This window comes from Sarcophilus harrisii, chromosome 4 (genome assembly GCF_902635505.1).
Source record: "Sarcophilus harrisii chromosome 4, mSarHar1.11, whole genome shotgun sequence".
Classification (NCBI taxonomy): domain Eukaryota; kingdom Metazoa; phylum Chordata; class Mammalia; order Dasyuromorphia; family Dasyuridae; genus Sarcophilus; species Sarcophilus harrisii.
In genome coordinates, this window is record NC_045429.1 from 423,216,155 (window position 1) to 423,241,635 (window position 25,481).

At 38.9% G+C, this 25,481-nt stretch overlaps 1 protein-coding gene across 1 annotated transcript in view; it reads left to right on the forward strand.

Moving 5' to 3' along the window:
* Nucleotides 1–21,778: 21,778 nt before the first annotated feature.
* NBPF7 (NBPF member 7) overlaps nt 21,779–25,481 on the forward strand; it is a 226,138-nt gene continuing 222,435 nt past the window's right edge. Inside the window, exon 1 of the mRNA XM_023503522.2 lies at nt 21,779–22,312. Coding sequence (XP_023359290.2) covers nt 22,293–22,312 — 20 coding nt within the window. The 5' untranslated portion in view covers nt 21,779–22,292. The remainder of the gene's footprint in view (nt 22,313–25,481) is intronic.

Genomic DNA, 25,481 nt, shown 5'->3' on the forward strand with positions numbered 1-25,481 from the left:
GTGGGGTCTCTATAGAAAAATTCCTCCTTTTAAGAGTCCTAGTGATTATCCTGTGGAGCTGAGAGTATCTTTGTACTATTGCTCATGAGCCCTTATCTGATTCTCCTCAATGTCAACAATCAATTAACATCTTTCCAATAGTAATTAACCAATTAACATCAATTAGCTTTGCAAAGAAATATATATTAAAAAGGTATAATAAGGACTAAGCTATAAAATATTTCAAACTAAAAACACATCATTACTATCCTTGGTTTGTGAGATCCATGAATTTTAGGACTATGTTTTGCCTTTTTTTTGGTATCCCTACCAAATGACACATAACAAATTCATAATAAAGTCTGATTAACTGATTACTACCTCAGTCCCTGGAGAAAGTAGACTAATAGTGATTGCTACAAATCATTTCCTCTACCAAGTTCACTTCTTAGTATAGCAAATCCTTTGCTTAGCATTCCCTTGCTTAGAGGACAGAATGTCTTGGCTGCAGGTTCCCAACTCGATTAGATTAATCAGGCACTCTTCAGGGCTGCCTTATTACTAGACTTGGCAACTACTACCGCTGGCTCCAGTTGTTGAAGGGGACTTCTGATGTTTCTTCCAGTCTTCGGATTGGTTGGTCAACCATCTCCGTACTGTCAATTGTTTGGAATAATTAAAAGCTTGTGCTCTTCTCATTTTTCTTTGCACCCTCCTCCAGATTTTGCTTTCTGCCCCTTTCAGAGGACTGGTTTGATTAATGGTCTTTTTAATTATTCTCCTTGCCTCCCTCTTCACTTTTAAATTTTCCTCTAAAAAGGATGTTCTGGTTTTTCCACATTCATTTCTTGCTTCCCGAGATGGAAGCCTACAGTTAAAAGGCTTGTCTTCTGCTTACCACCCTGCCAATTGTCTTTGTGTATGAGATTTATAAACCCAATCTATTCATATTGGTATTCATATCAGGTCAGTTTTCTCCTGCCTCTAGATTTTGAAACGATGTATTTCCTTTCCTCAGGTGACTTTACAATAAAAAGGATTGCAGAAGCACCTCTCTTAAGTTCAATCTGGAGAAGATTCGTTACTCTAAATGCATCTTGGAATTTAGCATAATATTTGGAAAATAGCAAGCATTTACTAAGTACCTATTTATTGACCAATTGATTGAGATTACGAGATCAGATAAATAAGGATCAACACAGTAGACATGAGGATTGTGAGCCCAGTATTTCTAAGTCTCAAGGGGTTGACATTTCCCATTCATTTCTCTCCTCTTATCTCAAATCTTTCTTACCTTTCCAAGGACCCCTTTCCATTCTTGATTCTAGGATCCCTGGTTTTCCTGGGTTAGGTGATCTGAAATGCCACCGTCCATGGAGAGACAGGCCCTTACACCTCTAGTAGGACTACAATTTTCTACTGATCCCAAAGTGCACAGAATCCATATAATTTTCCCAGTCTCAGATCTATCTTTTTTCCTGTCTTATATGTAATGTTTCAATTTTAGTCATATCTATTAAGGACATCAGACTCCCAGGCAGAAAATACCTTGCTGAGAAGCCATTTAAATACTTGTTCAAGTCTTTTCTAAATATGTCCTTTTCTTTTAATCATAGATGGCTTCATGCTGGTAAATATTTAACAATCTGCTCTGTAGGGAGTAGAAGGGGGGAATGTATATATAACATCCTTCTAAGTTTAACCTATATTATTAACATTTTCTCCATTACTTTCTTGAGTCAAAACTAGGAGTGGGCAAAATGTGGCCTGCCTAGAGCCACAAGTGACCTAAGGAGGGCTTTTATATTTTTTAACTGCAAAAAAACCAAAAAATAGTATACAAAAACAGGCAGTAATTCAGATAGGGTCTGGGTGTAGTTTGCTAACTACCTCTTCTCCCTGCTCTAGACAATCGATAGCACAATAAACCAAACCCTGATTTATAGAATTTTCCAATTTCTGAGATGTTCATGCTCGTACAGAAAATTTAACGATCTTCACAAACCCATAAAAACTGACTCCAACATACCACTGCTTTTGATGGAATTAATTTGTTTATTTATCAAAAGTTGTCCGGCCTGTTGGGACAGTCACTACATTCCATTCCACCTCTGCTGGGGGTATCCCTTAACTAGGTAAAAACCCTATTAAACAGTTGCTGATAGCTCCCCAGCAGGGGGCTCCCCTCCTCCATCAGTGGAACTACCTAATAGCCACCCCATCATCTGCTCATGATAAAAATCAACCTTGCCAAATCTGTTGAAAATATCTTTAAAGATATCTTAAAGATTAGTGTATTCCTTGGTGTCCCTTAGAATGGGAGACATTAGCAGACTCAGGCAGTTTCAACATTGCCAAAGAGTAAAATCTAGGGATCTCACACATTGCACAAGAGTCTCTCTCTCTCTCTCTCTCTCTCTCTCTCTCTCTCTCTCTCTCTCTCTCTCTCTTTCTCTCTCTCTCTCTATCTATATATATACACACTAAAGCAAAGCTTCTTAAACTGTAGGTCATGACCCGCAATGGAGTCTCATAACTGAATGAGGGGATGGTGAAATTTTGATTTATTATCAGCAAATGTTTGATTCATATACCTATATACCCAGGACTGTATAAAAATTTCTCGGGTGAAAAGGGATAGCGAGTGAAAAAAAGGTTAAGAAGCCCTACACTACAGTATATATTATGAACTCTCTGTCTGAATTACTGTGACATTCTACAAGTCCTTCCTTGAATTAATTAAATATTCAGGAAAGGTTCCAAACACAACTGCAGTGTATAAGTTGCATTGACTTGAGAAGAAGGGGAAACAGGGTAGCTCTAGGTAGTGTAGTGGATAGAGAACCAGGGAAATTCATTTCAATGAGTTCAAAATCTGGCCTCAGATACTTCCTAGCTCTGTGACCCTGAGCAAGTCCCTTAACCCAGTTTTTCAGTTTCCTCATCCATAAAATGAGCTGAAGAAGGAAATGGGGCCATGAAGAGTAGGAATTAAGTGAAAAATGACTAAAAATAACAACAGCAAAGAGGAGATAACTAGATACATTACAATTACCTTTTGGTGAGTAATCTCTCTGAAGTTCACTACCAGAGTACACATAGAAATGCCCTATGAGGGGACACCCCTTAGACCATCTGCCCATCTGTGCCCTCCTGGGGGCATTGGATGTCTATTTTTGTTGGTTCCTCCTACTAGTGATAAAGTAACATTGCCCCAAAGCAAAAGAGTTGTGAGTAGACAGCAATAGTAACCACCCTTTATTCTCCTTAAATACCCCATCTAAACACCGTCTCTGCCCACTGGAACGACAGCACAGTTCATTGTAATCCATACAATTCACCTGTTGCCTTCAGCTCTGTCGGATTCCCTGCAGAGCTGGAAACACCAGGACCTCCCACAGTAGCACTATTCTTTCTCCAAATCCTCCTCATCATCATCCCCCCCCTTTGCTAAATCCTCATCATCTTTCCAATTAACCAATTTTACAGCCTAGATGACATCATCTACTCAGTCTCACTCCTTCCATATTTCCAATCATTGGCAAAATCTTCCCCAATATCACCCCCTTGTTGACATGTTCTTGAGTCCCAGGGGTCCTCAAACTACGGCCCACGGGCCAGATGTGACAGCTGAGGACGTTTATCCCCCTCACCCAGGGCTATGAAGTTTCTTTATTTAAAGGCCCACAAAACAAAGTTTTTGTTTTTACTCTAGTCCGGCCCTCCAACAGTCTGAGGGACAGTGAACTGGCCTCCTATTTAAAAAGTTTAAGGACCCCCTGCCGGGTGTGAGACCACAGTCACCAATCTAGGTTGAGGCCATGTTGAGTTAAGCCTCAACTAGATTGGGCTATGAATCACTTCTACTTGCACTACTGAGATAGCCTCTTCTGACATATCTCAGTGAACTTCTATTTTTATTTCTTGCGTATTCTCCAGTCTCAGGTCCCACAATCTCTTGGCTTCTCAGCTTCTATCAAATCCCAGCTAAAATCCTACCTTCTACTGATCCCTCTTCATTGTAGTTCCTTTCCTCTGTTATTATTTCCTTTTTATGTTATAAATAGCTTATTTGTATATTTTTGTTTGCTTTTTTTCTCTCCCATTAGATGGTAAGCCCAGGGGGCTATCTTTAGCCTCTTTTTGTATCTCTGGCACTTAGCACAGTAACTGCCACATAGAAAATGCTCATTGACTGACTGGTATGATACTCTCTGTACCTTTGCACTAGCTATCAAGCCCTTCCCTGGAATACTTTCTCTCCTCGCTTCTATCTCTTGTTATTTTCTTCAAGACTCATCTCAAGCCCTATCTCTTGGAGGAGATTGTCCTGTTTGCCCCAGCTGCCAGGGTCATCTCATTAGAGTTATCTTGAATGGGTATAAGTGTATTCAGCATTCTATTCTATTGTAAATCTGAATATTGTTGGTTAGAAGCTTTAAAACACAACCTACCCTCCACCATTGAATTTTCTTTATTTCCCAATTGCTCACATACTATCACTTGGACTCTGTTCTGTTCCCATGTATTCATCTTGCTGTACATGGTAATGATGGTAGATGAAAGAAAATTAAATGCTCTCAGTGAATGTCCATCATTTCTCCAATTAAATCATTCAAAGTTACCTCTCAAGAAAATATCATCAATCAGGAAACAAGATTGTATGTGTTCTATAGGTAGCTATGAACATTAAGCAGCAAGTATTGGGTTGAGGGATGTGACACAGTACACATCCCTAGAGTCAGGAAGACTCATCTTCCTGAGTTCAAATATAGCTTCAGATGCTTACTAGCTGTGTGACTCTGGGCAAGTCACTTAACTCTGTTTGCCTCAGTTTCCTCATTTGTAAATAGCAGGAAAAGGAAATGGCAAAATAGTTCAGCAAATCGCTCCAGTATCTTTGCCAAGAAAACCCCAAATGCGATCACAGAAAGTTGGTCATGACTGAAAAACAACTCATCAACAAGCATTGGAGAAACACTGAGGACCTTAGTCATTGAAATAATGTTCTGAATGTATAACAGTCAAAGGAGTATATGATCATAGATTCAGAGCTAGAAAGGGTCCAACCCAACTCCTCATTTTACAGAAAAAGAAGCTGAGTCTGAAAAGATTGTGACTTGCCCCAAATCACACAGGCCCTAAGAGAGGGATTGGGGTTCATGAAAAAGACTACTGACTCTAGAGCTAGAGGATTGGATTGAATTGATAGAATTGACTGATTGAATCTCATCTCTTCCCCTTACCACTTGTATGACTTTTCTCTGGCATTTACTCACATCATGCATGAAGAATAAGGTTGGGAAAATGGCCTTAGGGATCTCTTCTACCTCTAAATCTATAATCCTCAGTGACAGAGATAGATTTGAACCCATATATTTTAATACCCAATGTACTGTTTTCCCCACTGCATCAGCCACATCATCAGTAGGTGAAAAAATAAGGAAAATGAAATTTTCCTCTGTGGTGCAGCTACCTTCCTTTATTCTCATAACACATTATTGCAAGAAGCTTTTTCTAATCCCTCTTGAAGCTAAGACCTTCCCTCTATGATCATTCCCAATTTATCTTTCATGTATCTTGTTTTTACATACTCTGCATGTTGTCTTTGTAATTAGATTGTAAGCTACTTTGATTAGGAACCCATTTTCCCTTTCTTTAAATCCACTTTGCACAGTGCCTGGCACAGAGTAGGAGTTTTATTGCAATTGTTCAGTCATTTTTCGGTCATGTTGGACTTTCATCAACCCATTAGGGTTTTCTTGGAAAAGATATTGGAGTGATTTGCTATTTTCTTCTCCATTTGATTTTACTAATGAGGAAACTGAGGTGAAATGTGAGCTGACTTGCACAGCTAATTAGTATCTGAGGCCAGATCTGACCTCTTAGCTTCCCCAAGTAGAAGCTTAATAAATGTTTATTGTCTAACTGGCTGACTGGCACCTAGTAGAATCGTTGACTTGATTTGTTCTTTGAAAACATTATCTTTCCTTCACCCCAAGTCACACTTTACATTTGGAGGCTGAATCCAAGAAGAGAATTTAGGCAATTATTTAAGCAATTCATTTCCTGTAATCTCTTGATTTCTCCCCCTTCTCTGGAATTATTATATATATTATCTAACCCCTTCACTCTCCTCTCCTGTTTCCTTTGCCACATTGGGCTAGGTGGAAAAGTGAGGGAATTATGTGGCTAATAAGTTTGGCCTTTTCTAGGGTAGGCAGGAGCATAATTTTACCCACTGGTAGTTTTTGATGCTATTGAAATTCAAAGCAGAACACTGGAGGAGAGGCAATGTCTGAAAAAAAAAAATTATATATGTAAACCTCAAAATTGAGAGGGACAGAATATGGAGAAAGTGGATGGTGAGGGAAGAAAGAACATACAATCTTGAAACCATAGCAATAAGTATTTGTCTCAGGGTTTTTGGGGGGGCATGGGGAGTAGTTTTTGTGTGTATGTGTCTGTGCAAATACACATTAAGTATCTATTATGTCAAGATAGTCTGCTTATCCAGAATATGTGGCAATTAAAAAGTTCAAGAAACATAATTTCTAGGTAATTTAATTATTTTATTAATAATGCCAGCATTTTAATAAAAGGATGTCATTTGGCAGTCTCTTTCTTAGACCAAAGACAAACATGGAGGTGAACTCCAGGCTTCTGTGTTCTTTTGGAAAAAGAATGTTCAAAAGGATGACAATTCCGATTGGTTAACAATTAATGAGAGAATGAATATTATAATGAGACTATGGACCTGAACTTTTAGTAAGGCATTTACTTCTTAGGTTTTCCCCAGTTTGGGGCAATTTATTAAAAGAATTTATGTCCCAAACCTGAACAGAACACAATAGTTACCCTACCTGAGTGAGGACTAAACAAAAACGTTTGTCCAATCTCATTATGAATAATGTTCTTCAAAAGAGTTAACATTTAAAATCAGGACTTTAGAAAAGGGGAGAGGGAGGACCCTCTATCTCCCCAAATCATTGGTTATGAATAATCATTTCTCTTCAGACTTTGCTTTACTACTGAAGGCTTGGCAGTGAGAAAATTAGAAAGTAAGCCCTTTGAGGTGACTTGTCTTTGTCTCTCCCTTGTCCCTCCCCACCCATTAAAAATAATTTGTTGTTGTTTTCCAAAAACTTAGGATTTCAGAGGGAACCCTCAGAGTGAAAACTTAGGCTTCTCTGTTTTAACTTAGTAATTTCTTTAAGAAAGTTTCTTGGACTCAGCGAGGTTAAGTCCTGTCCCAGATCCCATAGCCAGTATATGGTAAGGGCAGAACATAAGCTCATCCCCTCCCACATTGCTTCTTAAATAACAAGTACTTCAAAAATTCTTGTTGAATTCAATTGAGCTGCCCTCTTCCTTCCTCATCTGCCTTCTGAGAAGTTGAGAAATTGAAAATTTAAACCAATAGCCTTACAAAAGAAAGCCCCATTTAGGGCTTCACCTTTGTTCTTCTTTTGGATAAAACCCAATTCAGTTAGTAATTGGACTACAAAGTTAGTGACTCTGAAAATTCACCTAGGGGACAGAAACTCATTTTGTTCAACCAGGGAATTTAAACTCATAATAAAAACTCAGAATTTAGCAAAGCTAGTATATATGGGGTAGCGTTATCAGAAAACAGCTTTACTCTACTAATAATACAATAGGCACCGCTTAGCTTTTGGGTGCCAGGGGAACACTGAATGGAAAGTTAGGAATGTTTTCACTACATGAAACACTGGTTTTATTACCCTGAAGTCAGGGTAATAGTCTGTGGCCCATTACCGGAATGATGAGTTCATATATTGAGAAGACTTCTCAATGACTTTCTAGCTCATTTTGCTGCTCTCCACCATCCCTACCCCAGTCCCTCTGGCAATATTAGAATCTGGTTCAGGTCTCCCGGGACCTCCTCCTCTAGAAACAACTGAGACTCCAAGGGTACTGATGTAATTCAGGCTTATTAAAAAGCATGTAAAGAATTGGGAGGGAAGGAAGCTTTTATTAAGTGTCTGTGTATATTAAATAACTACTCTGTGTCTGGTACTGTGCTTAACATTGTACAAATATCCTCTCATTTAGGAGCTAGGGAAGGTAGTTTTAGTCGCTCTTAATGACTCTTAATGCTCCCATTTGGGATTTTCTCGGTCAATGATACCAGAATCATTTGCCATTTCCTTCTCCAACTCATTTAACAGATGAGGAAACTGAGGCAAACCTTGTCCAAGGACACATTGTTATTAGGCATCTGAGGCTGGATTTGAATTCAGGGCTTGCTGACTTCAGGATGACCGTTCTGTCTACTGTGCCAATTAGCTGCCTTTATGGAGATGCTATTATTATTGCCATTTTACAGATCAGAGGATCAGGTGAACACTGAGAATGGCACCTGCTTGCCTGCTTTCTCTGGAGTCTCAGTCCCTTCCCCGTCCCTGATATCCTCACAGTCTCTTTCTCTAGTGCTCCTCAGATCTTGCCCCTGTTGTTTGATGGCACTCTTCATGATACATCCAGATTGCTTCAGCTCCCTAAGGACTTGTCTGGCAGCTGCTATCCTGCCATCCTACATGGATTTCTCTCCCCCAAGAAATTGCTGTTCCCAGTCTTGGTTTTTGGCTCAGGCACTCTGGGGTTTTTTCCCTGTACTGAACATAGGAGGAGCAAAGGGGCAAATTCCCTTAGAAATGCTCCAATTGTTGGCCCTGATTCTCTAAGAACCTGCCTAGGATACACCCAAATTCCTCTTCGTTGGGCAAACCTTTCTAAGGCATTCTTTATCTAGCAGGCCAGGGGTGGGGAACCTTATTTCTGCCAAGGGCCTTTAGGATATTTATAACATCATTTGCAGGCCATACAAAATTATCGACTTATAGAACTCAAGCAGTTGCTTTAGCAAATAATTTTCCTTTTTTGGCCCGCAGGCTGAAGATTTCCCATCCTTGTATTTAAAAACTTAGAGCTCATATTTTTAGAGTAGAATCAATAACAAATATTGATTAAGCTTATCTTTTTAGAGTTTATAGTCTAGTAGAATTGATCAACACACATTGATTAAATTCTTTTAAAAACTTTAGAGCTCCTATTTTTAGAATTTACAGACTAGTAGAATCTATCAATTAAGCTCACATTTTGTGCCAGGCACTGTGCTAGGTGCCAGGATCCAAGTGCAAAGAATGATACAATCTCTGTTCATAGGAAGGTTACATTCTAATGGAGAAGACAAATATATATAGTAGTTGTGTATACAATTAACTATAGAAGGGACAATACTAAGGTTCCTAGGAGAAACACTATAGGAGTTCAGAGGAGGGAAAGAGCACTTCTGGCTTAGAATGGGAGGTAGAAATGGAAGATAAATGGTTTTATAGTAGAATTTGCATTTGATTTTGCCTTTCTTTTCTTTGTGTGTGTGTGTGCTATTTTTGCCATTCTAATATATATATTTATACACACACATACACATACCCATACATATCTTTTATAAGGATATAAGGTATATATATGTATATATATATATATATGACTATGTATATATATTTACATGTATGGATACCTATATGTACAAATAACTTTCACAGTTTATGAGGGAGCCATCCCAACAACAGAATTTCAGAGAAAAAGGAAGAATAAAAACCTAGGAAATAGGTAAAAAGTACATTCAGCTGGTTGGGATTTCTTAGAGATGCAGAGGTTATTCTCCCACCTTCTAATCCTCCTGGGAACAAGTACTGAGTCACAGTCAACAGCAAATGACTCTTCTGATCTGAGTCTCACAATCAGTGAAGAACCAGTTGTTGGGTTGGAAATTATGTAACGTGGTTGGGATAGGGGATGGGGAAGTGACTACTTCCTCACATAGTTTCTTCTTCCTGTAGTTTGTGATAAGGAAAGGAAAATCAGGATGATATGTACTCTAGAATTTTGTAGGAGACCAAATTTCAGACAATGATTAGGTAGAATCCCATTAAATTCTATAGTAAAATTCATTTATAATTATTATCTCCATTTTGATTGCAAAATTTTGATGTAGACCTAAAAGAATAATAAGAGAGGATGTTCAGAATGAGCTGGATTTGGCAAGGAATGCTAAAAACAATCAAAAGAATGGAGCTTTATTTTAGTTAAATTGGGGGAAAGGATGAAAGAAAGATTGGACCATTGTTTGGTGTGGATGGAAAAATGTTAACTTATGACACAGCAAAGGAAAAATTGCTTAATTCTTATTCTTTTTTTTTCTTTGCCAAGAAAAATATCCTTTGGATTGGAAAGGATAGAACAAAAATTGTTAATAGATAATGAAAGGTTAATAGATTTTCTAATAGTAAATAGGTATTCATGTGGATACCCAACACAAGTAAGAAGATAGTCAGGTCAAGCCACATGGACCAAATGAACTACATTCTTATGTGTTCAGAAAATGACAGATGTGATTGCTAAGCAACTGTCCATAATATTTGAAAGATCATGGAAAACAGGATATGTACTAAGGACTTGAGACAGAGCAAGTGTCCTAGTTTTCAAAAAAGGAAGGAAAATAGACTCTGCCAGTTACAGCTCACTGGGTTTGCCTTTGATTGCTGTCAAAATTCAAGACATAGTATTTAAATGGTGATTAGTGAATATCAGGAATATGAAATAGCTGTCACAAAGACTCAGCATGGCTTTATCAAGAACAGTTTATAACACAATAAATAATGAAAGACTAAAAAGGAAACCAGACCAATTTTATTTCCGTTTTTGATAGTGTAACTCAACTGGTAGATCAAAAGGATGCTTTGTAGTTAGTTCTCTTTTATTGAGATTATAACAAAGCATTTTACAAAAGGTCTCATTTTTCTTTGAACAAAATGGGTATATGTGGGCTAGATGCTAGTATAGTTAGATGGATTCAGAACTGATTGATTGGCTTGATCCAAAGTCATGAATAATAGTTTTTACATCAACTTGGAAGAAGATCTTCAGTGGAACGTCCTGGGGATCTGTGTTTGGTTTTATGTTACTTACTATTTTTATTAATGAATTCTATAAAGGCATCCTTTTCAGATAGTACAGGCTTAGTGGTATAGTTTGCACAATGCATCCCAGAACCAACATATAAGAGGTAACTTGCCAGCTTAACTCATTGGGCATAAGATTAAATTTAATACTCTCTGTATTATATAAAGTTCTATAGTAGGTTAAAAAGAAAATTATTTCATAAGTATAAGATGAGGTAGACAGCAGTTTGTTTGCAAAAAGATCTGTGGTTTTTAGTGAGTCAACAGTATGCTGCTAGGGAGCAGCCAGGGAAAAAAGTTAATACAAGCTTAGGTTGTATTAAGAGACATATTTTCTAGGAATTCCAGAAATAAGGAGGTGATCATTCTATTGTGTTCTGCCTTCCTCAGAATATATCATGAATGTTGTGATCAGTCCTGGGCACCATATTTCAGGAAGGGTATGAAAAGCTGGAAAGTGTCCAGAGAGCATTCAGAGTTGAGAAAAGCCCTTAAATCTATGCTTTATAAGGATAATTTGAAGTAAGAGGAGATAATTGGACAGGAAAAAACTCAGGAGGGATATGATAACTGTCTTCAATGACATGAAAAACTGATCATGTAGTAAAAGAAGTTGACCAGAGGACAGAGCTAGGAATAATGGGTCGAAGATGTAAAATTTAGACTCTATATAAGAACTTCCTTGCAATTAAAGCAAAAGAGGCAGGGGCTGACTGGGAGATAATAGGTCCTTTTCCATAGATCTTCAAGCAAAGGCTGGTTGACTTTTTGTTGGGTATAGTGTATTGGATATTGTTTTTCAGTTATGGCTTGGACTAGAGCTGGCCGAGGTTTTTTCCAACTCTTAAAATTCCATGTTTCTATAATGGCACTGAAGAAAATCCAGCATTAACCACATGATTGATCAAGCGTAGTCATCTTAGGTTTCCCGAGTTCTAATTCTCAAAATCAAGAGATAAGATGTAAATATACCAAAGGAAAATACACATAGAAAAATCACTTCACATTTTATCTCCTTTTTGCCTAAATTTCATCATCCACAGAATGGGGCTAAGAGGAGAAACTTTCTATTATAGATGACATGTTTTACAAACATAAGCACTGAAAAAATGATAGAGAAATTTTTTGGGACAGAGACAAAGTTTGTAGTCTTCAGAGCAAATTCTCTGGCTTCTGTTTTCAGGCAGCACAGTGTCTTTTTCACTTCTCAAATTATGGCCTGCCTGGCTCCAGCCTGTCCACAACCCAATAACCCATAATTTGACCAGAAGCTAAAACAAAAATAGCACCATCTTTGGACCTGCGATGGAAATATGGCTCTCATTTCTAAACCAGGGGTACACTCTTGTAATGTTCTCCTTGGTTTGGTTTCCTTGGGGTCTCTAAGGAGCAGCCTTCCTTTCAGTTCAGTAATCACCACAAAAGTAGCCAGGGGTTAAAGTCCAAATCCTTTATTATCTCTTTGAAAGTCTTGTCTCCTTTCCTACGGCCTCATTAGTTTTCTTAGAGACCTATCTCTCTCCTTGGTTCTGAGAGCTTGAGCACCCTCCTGTCTTCTCTGGCTTCTGAATTTCTCCGAATCCAAAGGTTTATGCTTCAGCCTCCAGCCACCACAAAGGTGGACAGTGAAATAAATCTGTCTCAGCCCTTGCTGGCTGTTATATAGTCCATTATCCTACGTGTGAATCTTGTGGAACTATATTAAATATTAAGTACATGTACTGAACTAGAGAACTTATTAAACACCATGCTAAACAACTATTGTCTTTATCAATTCCACTGAGTTAGCACCTTGTAAGAATCCTTGGTTCAGAGTTCTGGTCCATAACACACTCTAAACCAGGCAGATGGTCCATGTGCTTCATTTAAGGTCCTTCATCTATGGATAGTGAAGAAAGCAGACTTTTCATATCCCAATCCACCTTAAAATATGCAATGTTTGTTTTTTAAAAGTTAGTGTCATACATATGTCACATTTAAATAGAAAGCAACTTTTTTGCTTTCATGTTCTTCCTTGGAAGAATTTTACTATGCTGATGTTATAGGTAGTTTGAACACAAATCTCTTCCTCCCTCCCTCCTCTCTCTCTCTTTCTCTCTCTCTCTCTCTCTCTCTCTCTCTCTCTCTCTCTCTCTCTCTCTCTCTCTCTCTCTCTCTCTGTCTCTCTCTCTCTCTCTCTCTGTGTCTCTCTCTCCTTTTCTCTCTCTGTCCCTCTCTCTCTGTCCCTCTCTTTCTCCTTTTCTTTCTCTCTCTCCTTTTCTTTCTTTCTCTCTCTCTCTCTCTGTATGTGTGTTTGAGGGGAAGGGAAATATAGAATCTCCATTTTCAGTAAACCTCAAGTTTGGAAGCATTTAGTTAGACATTATGCCATCAACAGAAATGTTTAAAACACCTCAAAATATTGAAAATTGGAGAATTCCAAGCTAAGATGTGAAAATGAAAATGTGATAGGAACAGAGAATAAACTTTACAGATGATACCATTCTGATGGCAGAAAGTAAAGAGGAATTAAGAATTTTCTTGGTGAAGCTGAAAGAGGAGAGTGTAAAAACTGGCTTGAAGCTTACCATCAAAAAAACTAAGATCTTGGCAACTGGTTCCATCATTTTCTGGCAAACAGGAAGAAACGAAAGCTGTGTCAGATTTGGTATTCTTGGGCTTAAAGATCACTATATATGGTGACTATAGCCATGAAATTAGAAGATACTCACTCTTTGGAAGGAAAACTATGGCAAATCTGTACAGAATACTAAAAAGCAGAGATAACTTTTTTCCTTTTTTAATTTTTAAAGCTTTTTATTTTCAAAACATATGCACAGATAATTTTTCAACATTGATCCTTTCATAGTCTTATGTTTCAGATTTTCCCCTCCTTTCCCACACCCTCTCCCCTAGATGGCAAGCAATATATGTTAAATACGTTAAAATATATGTTAAATCCAATATGTGTAAACATATTTATACAATTCTCTTGATGCACAAGAAAAATCAAATCAGACTGGAAAAAAATGAAAAAGAAAATAAAATGCAAGCAAACAACAGCAAAAAGAGTGAAAATGCTATGTTGTGATCCACACTCAGTTCCCACAGTCCTCTCTCTGGGTGTAGATGGCTCTCTTCATCACAAGATCATTGGAACTGATATCAATCATCTCATTGTTGGAAAGAGTTACATTCATCAAAATTGATCATCCTATAATATTAGTGTTGCCATGTACAATGATCTTCTGGTAGAGATAACTTCTTGTTGACAAACATCTGAATAGTCAAAGGTATGGTTTTTCTAGTAGCAATGTGTGGCTGTGACAATAAGGAAAGCTGAGCTCCTCAGAATCAAAGCTTTTAAATTGTGGTGCTAGAGAAGACTTTTGAGAATCCCTTGGATAGCAAGGAAATCAAATCAGTCAATACTTAAAGAAATTAATTCAGGCTATTCACTGGAAAATCAAATATCAAAACTGAAGCTTAAATGCTTTAATCATAGGAGAAGTACTCATTGGAAAAGACCTGGGTGTTGGGAAAGATTGAAGACAAAAGGAGAAGATGATGGCAGAAGAAAAGATGGATAGTGTCTAGTGGACGGACTTGGGAGAGAGTGGAGGACAAAAGAGCCTGGCATGTTATGGTCCATGGGGTCAGGAAGAATTGGACACAACCAAATCACTGAATCACAAGATGATCCTGATCATTCTTGAGTTGGCTTTCTAGAACTTATCAATGGTCTTCTTATAATATGATACCTAGAACTGAATCCCTGGCATATGGTTTGACAAGGATTAAAAGAGCTGTATTGCTGTAAAATACAATTCCTTCATTTTCGATACCATCCCTCCCTTACTGTAGTACAAAATCACATTAGCTTTTTTGCCTGGCATATCACTCTGTTGACTCATATTGAACTTGCAGCCCACTAAAACCCCCAGATGTTTTTCAGCTGAAGAATAATCTAGTCATGGCTCTCGATTCTGTATATGTAAAATTGATTTTTAAAATTACAATCATATGATTTTACATTTATTCTATTTAATTTTATTTTGTTAAATTCACCTCAGTGTTCTAATTTGTCAAGGTCAGAAGATAATGGGCAATTGCTAGGTGGCTACCAAGTTGGCAGAACAAAGGGAAATACACAAGTAAATATTTATATGTATATATGTATATATTTTACACAGCTTTAGGGCAACGTGGTAAAAGGAATTTAACAGGTGAGGCTGCTCAGCTACTTTCCTTATTCAGAATATTGAGTAATATGGATAGGATGTCAAGGGATTTGAGAGTGTGAGAATAATGTCTTGATTTAGGGGTGACTCTGGTATAGCCCCAAATCAGGTCTGTTTCAAAGAAGTATGTTTCTTTGTAATTAATCTCATCAGATTATTTTGGTGGAGTGGAGGTGGCTAGTTAATCTTATCAAAATATCTACGTGGGCAAGCATTGGAAGGAAAGGATGTTGAATTTGGAGTCATAGGTCATTGTCCAGTCATTTTAGTCATGCCCAATTTGGAGGAATTTTCTTGGCAAAGGTCCTGAAGTGTTTTGCCATTACTTTCTCTAACTCATTTGACAGATAAGGCAACTGAGGCAAATAGAGTTAAGTGACTTGCCCAGGATCACACAGCTAGGATTTGAACTCAGGAAAATGAGTCTTCCCAACTCCAGGCCCTGAATCTACACACTTAGCTGCCACTAGCTGTGTGACCTTAGGCAAGTCACTTAACCCTATTTGTCTCAGTTTCCTCATCTGTCAAAAGAGTTAGAGAAAGTAATGGCAAAACTACTGTAGAATCTCTAGCAAGAAAACCTCAAGCGAGATTATGAAGAGTCAAGCATCACTGAAGCCATGGAACAATACCAACAGTGGAAGGGTTCTTGACCTAGAGTCCATAATTTTTTCATAATTTTGATAACTATCTCAATAGCAATTTTGATTTTTACAATTTTTATCAATATGAGATTTGATGGTTTTTCTTAATAATCTTATGTATTTTATTTTATGCATTTGCCAACATTTTTCTGAGAAGGGATCCATGACATAATAAAGATTAAGAACTCCTAATCTAATGGATAAAGAATTCATCACTTAGCAAGACAACACATTCCATTTTTGAATGGGCCTAATTGTTTGGAAATTTAACCCTCTATTGAGCTTCTTTGTAACTTCTATCCATTCATCTTTGGCCTCTTTCCTGAGTACAAACAGAACATCTCTTGTAAAAGAGATCATGTCATTACTAAATCTATCTTCTAGGATCAACATTGTGAGTCCCTTTAAGTGATGCTTATAGACAATGGTTCTTAGTCTCCAGTTCTCAGTTTTATAGCTTTGACTAAAAGTCTTTTATAGAAGAGATTCTGTGGAAGAATGAGGTATCACCTAAAATATCATTTGCCAGTAACACAACTCTCCATTACAAAGAGAATGTTACCCTGAAACAACAGACCTTTAGACCCAGGACTCTATTTAATCATCCCTTCAAGCATGCAAATTGGGCTATGCCCACTAATTAGCTACAGTCAATAGAGACACAGCTTGAACAGCCCTTGGAATCAAGGATGCAGGGGTAGGGGTTCCAACAATCTGAAATTCGTATGGCTGAGGCCCCAGCTGGAATTAAGTGTTTCCCATTTGTTGTTGTTTCATTGGAAGCAGACAGAATTGGGAGCTTTCTTGACCAATACTAAATATTTATCCAATTCCCGTAATATGATTGACCCCCTTTCCTGTATTACTGGTCAAAATATTGCAAGTTTTTTTTTTAATATAAATTATACTGGAATTATAGATGCAGCTGCTGCTATTTGTATTTTCTTTGGTATGTGGCTTTCAGTTTGGTAGATAAGCAGTTTCTCCCTCCGAAAACCAAATTGTTGAGCTATAATTATAAATTATAATTATTATAATTTTGGACTTTTTTTGGAACTGTCCCTCATGCCTTCCTTCCCCCAAGCAACACATTATTAGGAAATGTCATTATGTTGTAAGACTGAATCTGTCTGGTACTCATATCTCATCAGTTCCCTTTGGCCCTTTGACTAAAAGGAAGGGCCATAGTAGCAGCTTCATTTAAATAGAGAACCTACCAGAGTTCTCATTTGTCACCATCTATACCATTTCTGGAACTCTTTATCACCTGCCTTCTTCCTCCTCCCAGAAGTCTATGGGATAATTAAGATGCAGAAATTTCTTGGCTTATTTTTTATTAGCTGGGATCTTCATCTCTCCTCATTTGATTGCAAGCAAGAATATTTTCAAGGTCTCTCTGAAGAACACTGGAATCAAAGAAGTGCTCTATGAGTAAAAGAGAATCCTAGAAGCCCAAAAGAGCTATGAGATGTACACATTTATTGACATTTTTAGTCCATATATTTGAAGGGATTCTTTGGGCCATCCCTGTGATAGAGTCTTATGAGCTTCAATTGCTCAGCCAGTCAATGCACTGTACCTTGACCCCAACATAGTGATGCCTCTTTGATCCTCTTTGAGCACAAAGAACAACGACCAACCACCTTCCTTCTCCCCCAGTGGTTCGTTTCGTGTGTTGCCTCTCTATTATATTGTAAGCACAAGGACAAATAAAAACAAAGACTTGGGGTTTCTTTTCAGCAACTTGGGTCTAACTCATGCATGTGTTATTCAGTTATTTCTGTCTTGTCTGACACTTTGTAATTCCATTTGGGGTTTTCTTGGCAAAAAATACTGCAGTGGTTTGCCATTTTCTTCTCCGAATCAATTTACAGATTAGGAAACTGAGGCAAACAGGATGAAGTGGCTATCACTATCACACAGCTAGTGTCTGAAGTGAGATTTGAACTCAGAGAGATGACTCTTCCTGATTCCAACCCCAGTACTCTGTGCACTATGGAACCGCTTTATTAACCAAAGTGATCATAAAAAAACTCCACTAATTTAAAAAGGAATTATGAGAAAATGGTCAGTAATCATGTTAACAATAGTGATGGTGACTCGACACTCATTCGTTCAGTAAATATTAAGCATCTATTTAACACTGTCCCTGGTGTGTATGTTTGGAGTGGGGGGACAGACTATTTATTTCCAGGGCTGTTATAGTAAAACTGCTTTGTAAACCTTAGAGTTCTTTAAAAATGAGATTTATTAATATCATTATATTCTTATGTGAGCTACAGCTTTAAAAAAAAAAAAAAAAAAAAAAAAAAAGGAATGATAGCATCCTAGCCAGATTAGAGTGTACCTAATTAGGGCTGATGAGAATTAATTTGCCTGGAGTCTTGCAAATTCAATCAGCTAGGCTCAGAAGTAAAAAGGGGAAAGCAGAAAACAGGCTACCTACTTATTGCCTTTATACTAAAGAGATAGGAGTGCAGTAGACACACCTATAAACCTAATACAATGTAAGCTCTTTGATCTTGTATTGCCAGAACCTGGCACTATGGCTTGCTCATAGTAGCTATAATTGGGTCTTCTTTGACTCTTCGTGAACCCATTTGGAATTTTCTTGGCAAAGACACTGGAGTGGTTTGCCATTTCCTTCTCCCGCTTATTTGGCAAGTGAGGAAACTGAGTTAAGTTACTTGTTCAGAGTCACATAACTGGTCACATTTAAACTCAGTTCTTCCTGCCTCCAGATCTGGCACCACCTTGTTGCCCGTTTCTCATAGTAAATGGATAATTAATATTTATTTAATTGAATTGAAGATCACAGGAGTCAAAATTCAAGAAAGAAGCTAGTAACAAGATCCCTGGCCGTAGATTTTTTTTAGCAAATGCTCCAAGTACAGCAAGCAAGCAAGCAACAAGCATTTACTAAAAACTTTTTCTGAGCTAAACCCTAGAGTTACAATAAAAGCAAAAAAAAAAAAAAAAAAAAAAAAAAAGACGGTTTCAGCCTTTTAATGGGGGAAAGATAGAAGAACATAGAAGAAAAATGAGAGGGAGGAAGAAGGGGAGGAGCTGGATGTGGGGTCTGGATGGTGGTGGGTGGTTGGTCTTGAACTGGAAGGAAAAATAAAGCATGGACTTGGGTTAATCTCAAAATGGAAGGGGTGGGGAATGGGGGGAAACTCACTAATGGGAGAAGGGGAAACAAATGGCAGAGAATGTTCCAGGGTAAGAAGACAACTGAATAATGATGACTAAATCCTGAGAATATGATTAACAAACAAGGTGATCTGAGATTTTGTAAGGCAAGAAGACAAATTTGAGCTCATAAATATTAGTGAGACTCAATAGCATAAAGTGTACAATTCATATTTGACTCTGGACAGATATGTCTTATTCAGAGTAATAAGAAAAGGTGGCTTTTACCGAATTTTCCCCTCAATAGAATTTTGTTTTTCCAATTAATGTAAAGATAGTTTTCAACATTCTTTTTTTTTTTTTTGCTGAGGCAACTGGAGTTAAGTGACTTGCCCAGGGTCACACAGCCAGGAAGTGTTAAATGTCTGAGGTCAAATTTGAACTCGGGTCCTCCTGACTTCAGGGCTGGTGCTCTATTCATTTCACCACTTATCTGCCCCCAACATTCATTTTTGTAAGATTTTGAGTTCCAATTTTTTTTCTCCCTCCTTCCCTTATGTCCTCTCCTCCCCAAGACAGCAAGCAATACATGTGCAACCATTTTAAACATTACCATATTTGTCGTGTTTACATAGCATTTTAAGCCCTATAAACATCTCATTTTATCCTCACAATAATCCTAAGAGATAGGTGGTATTTTATAGATGAAGAGATTGAGGCAGGCAGAGATTAAATGACTGTTCCAGGATCACACAGATAGTAAGTATCAGAAGCTGAATTTGAATGAGGTCTTCCTGACTCCAGGGAGGACATTTTAATCACTTCTGCCTTCTAGCTATTTCTAATTCAAAAGAAACAAGATAGATAAAATAGTAGAAATTTTACATTAAGAAACCATATTCATGGAAAGAAATCTAAGAACTAGAAGGGGAAAATAGGATGAAGAGTATTTGGGTAAAGATCACCAAAGGCAGAAATTGTCATCAATGTATATCCTATAGCTAACAGAAATAGCAAATATATGAAGAATTCTAGAAAGAGTTATCAATCCTGGCATAATGGCATGCTATATAGACACAGCAGACTTCAATTATCTGGACATCTATAGGATCTCCCTGCCTCTCTTCTCATTCAATTTCTCTCCCTTTCTTTCTCCTCTCCCCTCTTTTTATCCCCCTTCTGCTACCTCAAAGCAGATCAGCTAATTATTTCTTGACCCATGTTGATGGTAATTTCATCCTTCAAAATGTGGAGGGATCAAATAGCAGAAATTTTATTTTGGATCTCCTTCTGATCATCAATGAATTACTGGTTCCTGAGATAGAAGCCATGGGAATCTTGGGAGAAAGCTACATCTTATAATTTGTGATAAAATCAAAAAAGTTGGAGATAATATGACTTGATGAAGATGATATCACCACTTAATAATAACATTCTAGGTCAAGAATAGACCTTCATGATTTAAATGATCTTATTTCAGTTTGCCTGCCACATCCATATCTGTATCTATTTCCAGAACTGGGGATCCTGACACCTACTCCATGGATTCATATTTCTCACCCTTTAGAAACATCTCTTTTTCCTGCTTATAGGAAGTATTGGGGATCCTCAGTCCCCAGGATTTTGGATCCTAGCTCCAGTGAGACAGGTATGGGAGGTATAGGAATTCTCTGTTCTGGAGTCAGTGAGACTGAGAGAGGAGAAATAGAGGGACTTGCCTCCAGTCCAATTGCAAAAGCAGAGAGTGGTGAGGAGCATTTCTAAGCTAAAAAGAAGTTGCAGAGATTAAGGTTGCTTCTTAAATTGAAGGGCTCTTTGTTGGGTTTCCCCAAGTGCAAGAAGGATCACCCACTCCAGATGCATATATGGCTCAGGATCATAGATCAGAAGCTGGAAAAGAACCCAAAGTCCATCTAGATGAGGAAATAAGGTTCAACAAGGCTTCTGCCATGGTCACAAAGCAAGCATCACAGGCAGAATTGGGACCCAGACTCTCCAACTCAACTCAGTCCTCTGCTGCCTTCCTTAAAACATGGTAGTTTCAGGATAAAAACAGCACTGTCTCCAGTGATGATCAGACCCATCTCCCTTGGTATTCAGGTATTAATCATCTATCCGTGGGGCTAGTATTCACACTTAAGCCTGGCTGGATGTATGGCTATGTCCTAGATCACTGCTGTGGGCAAGTTGGCAGGAGAACAAGGGCATTACACCCCTTTATTAGAGTTTCCTTTGCACAGATTTCTTTCTTTGCCAGCCTCTCCTGTGGAGATGGTAAAGGAGGAGGAATTGTTTTGTGGGATATTACTCATAAGTCCTCTACCCTTCTGCCAACGTCATCATTTCCAGCTGGTGAAGGAGAGGAAGAGGAAAGCGGAGGAGGAGGAGAAGGAGGAGAAGGAAGGAAGGAAGGAAGGAAGGAAGGAAGGAAGGAAGGAAGGAAGGAAGGAAGGAAGGAAGGAAGGAAGGAAGGAAAGAGAAGGAAGGAAGGAAGGAAGGAAGGAAGGAAGGAAGGAAGGAAGGAAGGAAGGAAGGAAAGAAAGAGAAGGAGGAAGAGAAAAAGGAGAAAGGAGGAGGAGGAGGAAAAAGGAGGAGGAAGAAAGAGGAGGAGGAAAAAGGAGGAGGAGGAAGAAAGAGGAGGAGAAGGAAAGAGGAGGAGGAGGAAGAGGAGGAGGAGGAGGAGGAGGAAAAAGGAGGAGGAGGGAGGAAAAGGAGGAGGAGGAGGAGGAAGAGGAGGAGTAGGAGGAGGAGGAGGAGGAGGAAGAGGAGGAGAAAGGAGGAGGAGGAAAGAGGAGGAGGAGGATTCGCGGGATGCATCCTGGACAGATTGTGCCCGGAGCTCCGCCTCCCCTCGTGGCTGACAGCTCAGCTGGTGCTGAGCAACTCCTGCCAGCCAGTCATGTCTCAGCCTGGGAGTGTGTGTATGTGTGTGAGTGCGAGAGAGAGACCGAGAGACAGAAAGAGTGAGTGAGTGTGTGCGCGCGGGCGAGCGTGCGCAAGGACGCAGTGTTCAGCTCCAGCTCCCCAAACAGCTCCCGGCTCCGCTCCTCTAGCTCTGCTCCCCTTCCAAAGTAAAGCTTCCTGCCGAGAACAGTCCCTCCCTTGTGCCTGCCATGCCCTTAGAGACCCGCCACGTCGAATCGGCTTTTTGAACCGGCCTTGAACTGGGACTTTTCTTTGACGGGCAGAAGGATCTAGACTAGTAGAGGCTCCTGCCTTTAGCTCCCAAAATACGTGGGCAAGCCTTCTCCTTCTCTTCTTCCCCGGCTGCTCCCTTTCTCCAATGAGAAGCGGCTCCCTGAGGACGAGAAGAAAGGGGCTGAAAGATGGAGCAGATGTGGACGAGGTGAGTCGCCCCTGTTTCTTCCCGGAGCTCCTTCACTTTGTCCCTAGACTCCCATCCTTTCAAGCGTCTCCAAGTGTCATCTTCTAAAGCTCACCTTGCTGCTCTTATCTTATCACTTTCCTCTTTCCTTTTCCTCATCTTTCCCATCAGTTTGGGGGCTCGTACCCAATAATCTGATGTCATCCCTCTGTATTGTATATTTCCTCTCCTGTTGATGCTCTGACATTCCCAGACTCAAAGCTAAAAATATCCACCCATCTTTGTCTTGGAGTTTACGTAAAGCTGTGTTTTTCAGCCACGTATGCTTATGAAGAAATTTTCCCCGAAGATGTGGAGTAGTTGAGTTTCTGTGTAGGAATAGCTCTCGCTGACGATTCAGCTTCTTTTCGCCCTTGCCTACTTTCTTCCTGCTCTCCTCACCCCCTGCCATGAGCCATCAAGGCAGATGGCTTCCTGAATGGTACCCTGCTCTTTCATCTCCAGGGGTGGGTCTAGCTCAAATTAGCCTTTGGTAAAGAGGGGATAAGAGACAGAGATCTGCATCATCCCATTAGGGTGGGTGGGGGAGCATTCAATGTAGTCCATTTTCTCCTCTAGCCATAGCCCCATTCATCCCCTGCAAAGAAAACTTTGGCAGAGCAATTTAATTCTGAGGATGCCCCAGGAAATGATTTCCTATCCTTTACTCCATTCTACACACCCCTTCCAAAAACCCTGGAAATTCATATTTGGCTTTCCTTCTTCTACTGAAAAAGCCCAGGGGAATGCTGCTTTTCTGCTTCTTAGTTCTTTCCCTTCCCTTCTATGGGGATATTGTTCCTGGGAATGTTGTTGTTTGTCCTTCGTTCTGGAAGAAGACGGTGACATCAGGGAGGTGATGGCAAGACCTGCCAGTGAATTGAATTTAAGTAAGGGAGGGCTGTACAAAATCACGAACCTCGCTGTCTCCTTTGGAGCCATGTGGGCACAGTGGCAAGATATAGATCAGGATGACTGGAAATGGGACTGGATACAAAGAGGTCTTGAGCTTTTTAAGCTAAGGTTGTTGTTGTTGTTGTTGTTGTTGTTTTTAAACCAAGTTTCAGTTTGACTGAGGCAACACTCATTCAGTCATTAAGACTGGGTAAGAAATGAGGTGAGAGGACTTTGAAGAGAAGACATTGTGTTCATTTCAACAACTATTTATAAAGGACTTGCTATGTGTATGGCACAGTATTGGATACTGGGATCCAAGGAATGGAGAAACTATTCTTGCCTTTAGAAAATGTTTTGCTGGCTCAGTCAGAAGAATGAAAGAAGGAAGAGACTGCCTTCCTTCCTGTATTGTTCCCCTGACCCTATTGCTTTTACGATCAAATATAAATTCCTTTGATTAACTTTTTAAGCATTTTTATAACCCGACTACAATCTATCTTTCCAATCTTATTGACAATTACTTTGATGTTCCCTATTGTTTAGCTTGACTGACCTCTTTTTGCTGTTCCTCTCATAGGATAGCCCATTTCCTGAATCAATCTCTTGACTCTCTTCTGCCTGGAATGCACTTTATCTTTATCTTTGACTCTTAGACTTTCTTGTTTCCTTCAAAATTCAGTTCTAACTCTAACTCCTATGTGAAAGCTTTCCTGATCCTTCCCCCTTCCCGCAGCTACTCCAAAAAGTATCATGCGAAATTCTGTATATATTTTATGTGTGCTTCTATATGTACATGTTATCTCCCTCATGATAAAATGTAACTTTCTTGAGAACGAGGATTTTTTTTTTTTTTTATCTCCAATGCCTAACATAATGCCCCTGCACATGGTAGATGCTTGTTGATTGATTTCCCTATCAGATGTGCTAAACACATGGCTTTTATCTGGACTCGGCAATACTTTGTAATGCAGCCCAAACTAGATTAAAATGTTTACTTTTGCAAAAATAAATACAAATGCAATGAAACATAGATAACACTACATTTCAAAGCTAAGTCAATATGTTGCCTTCTGGGATCCATACATATGAATCAATGGCCTCTTTAAATTCAACAACAATGCTCTAGATAATTGATACCTTAAATTGTTGGGGGTAAACAAGGGAAGTGAGAGAAAAAGATTGATTCTAATCCCACTGAAAATGAATTGGTTCTGGAGAGGCTCTGGAGATAAGGCATATTTACGAATAGTTATCACTCTAATCCGTTCTAGAGTGGGGCAATCCTAAACAGCTTGTTCCTAGGACAGGAGGTGGACTAAAGCTGCCATGTTCGGCTCTGGACTCTCACCAGCTCTGGGGTTAGGGTGATAATTACATATCTGAATTCTTGAGGTCCATCTTCATCTCTCTCCTACCAGAGACAACAACTAGTCTTTGACAAATTTGACAAGTTATAGCATATTAAATTCCCAGGGTTGGTCCTGGTAAGATTCAACCTATACCTAAGGTTAGTAAAAAGCTAATAACAATAGATGCCTCTGACTGAAATACTGTTAGATTAGTATTCTTGTCTAGAGATAACACATGGAACAAGTGCCCTTTCAAACATGATGTTAGGGAAGAGCCTCCAAAAGTCCTAGTAATCACTTTGACAAACCTATAACCACTACAATCAGGTTGTAAAATTACTTTTAGGCAGGTACAGTCCTAATGCTTATCTGAGCAACTCCCAGCACCTCTCCCTAAACTACTGAGTGGGTCAGATGGTTGCTAATAGTCAGAAAGAAATGGGGCAGTGACTTCAGGTTACTCATTATTCCCTTCCCCTTTTGGGTGGAAACTTTGTGCTCCTACTCAGCAAAAAAGAGAAATTCGGCTTGCCACAAATCCTTTGTTTATTTAAAAAATCTGAACCAGTCAAATGACTCTGAAACACTATGAAGAGATGCTGCTGATTAAAGTGCAGTGAACAAAATTTTACACTTTTTCCAAATTTTTTTAACCTGTCACTTACTGAGTCAAGGTTTGCGTGTTGCTGCTTTGAGAAATGATTTAAGGGAAGAGGAGGAAGGATGAGAATATCCTCTGTGGAATTACAGATTTAGAGCCTGAAGGGATTTCTGCCTAGGGATTTTTTAATCTTTTTTGTTTTATGGATCCCTTTGGCAGTCAAGGGGTGCCAGTGTGTCCCTTCTCAAAATAATATTTTAAATTCATAAAATAGGATCGGAAAGAAAATCAATTGTTGACATAC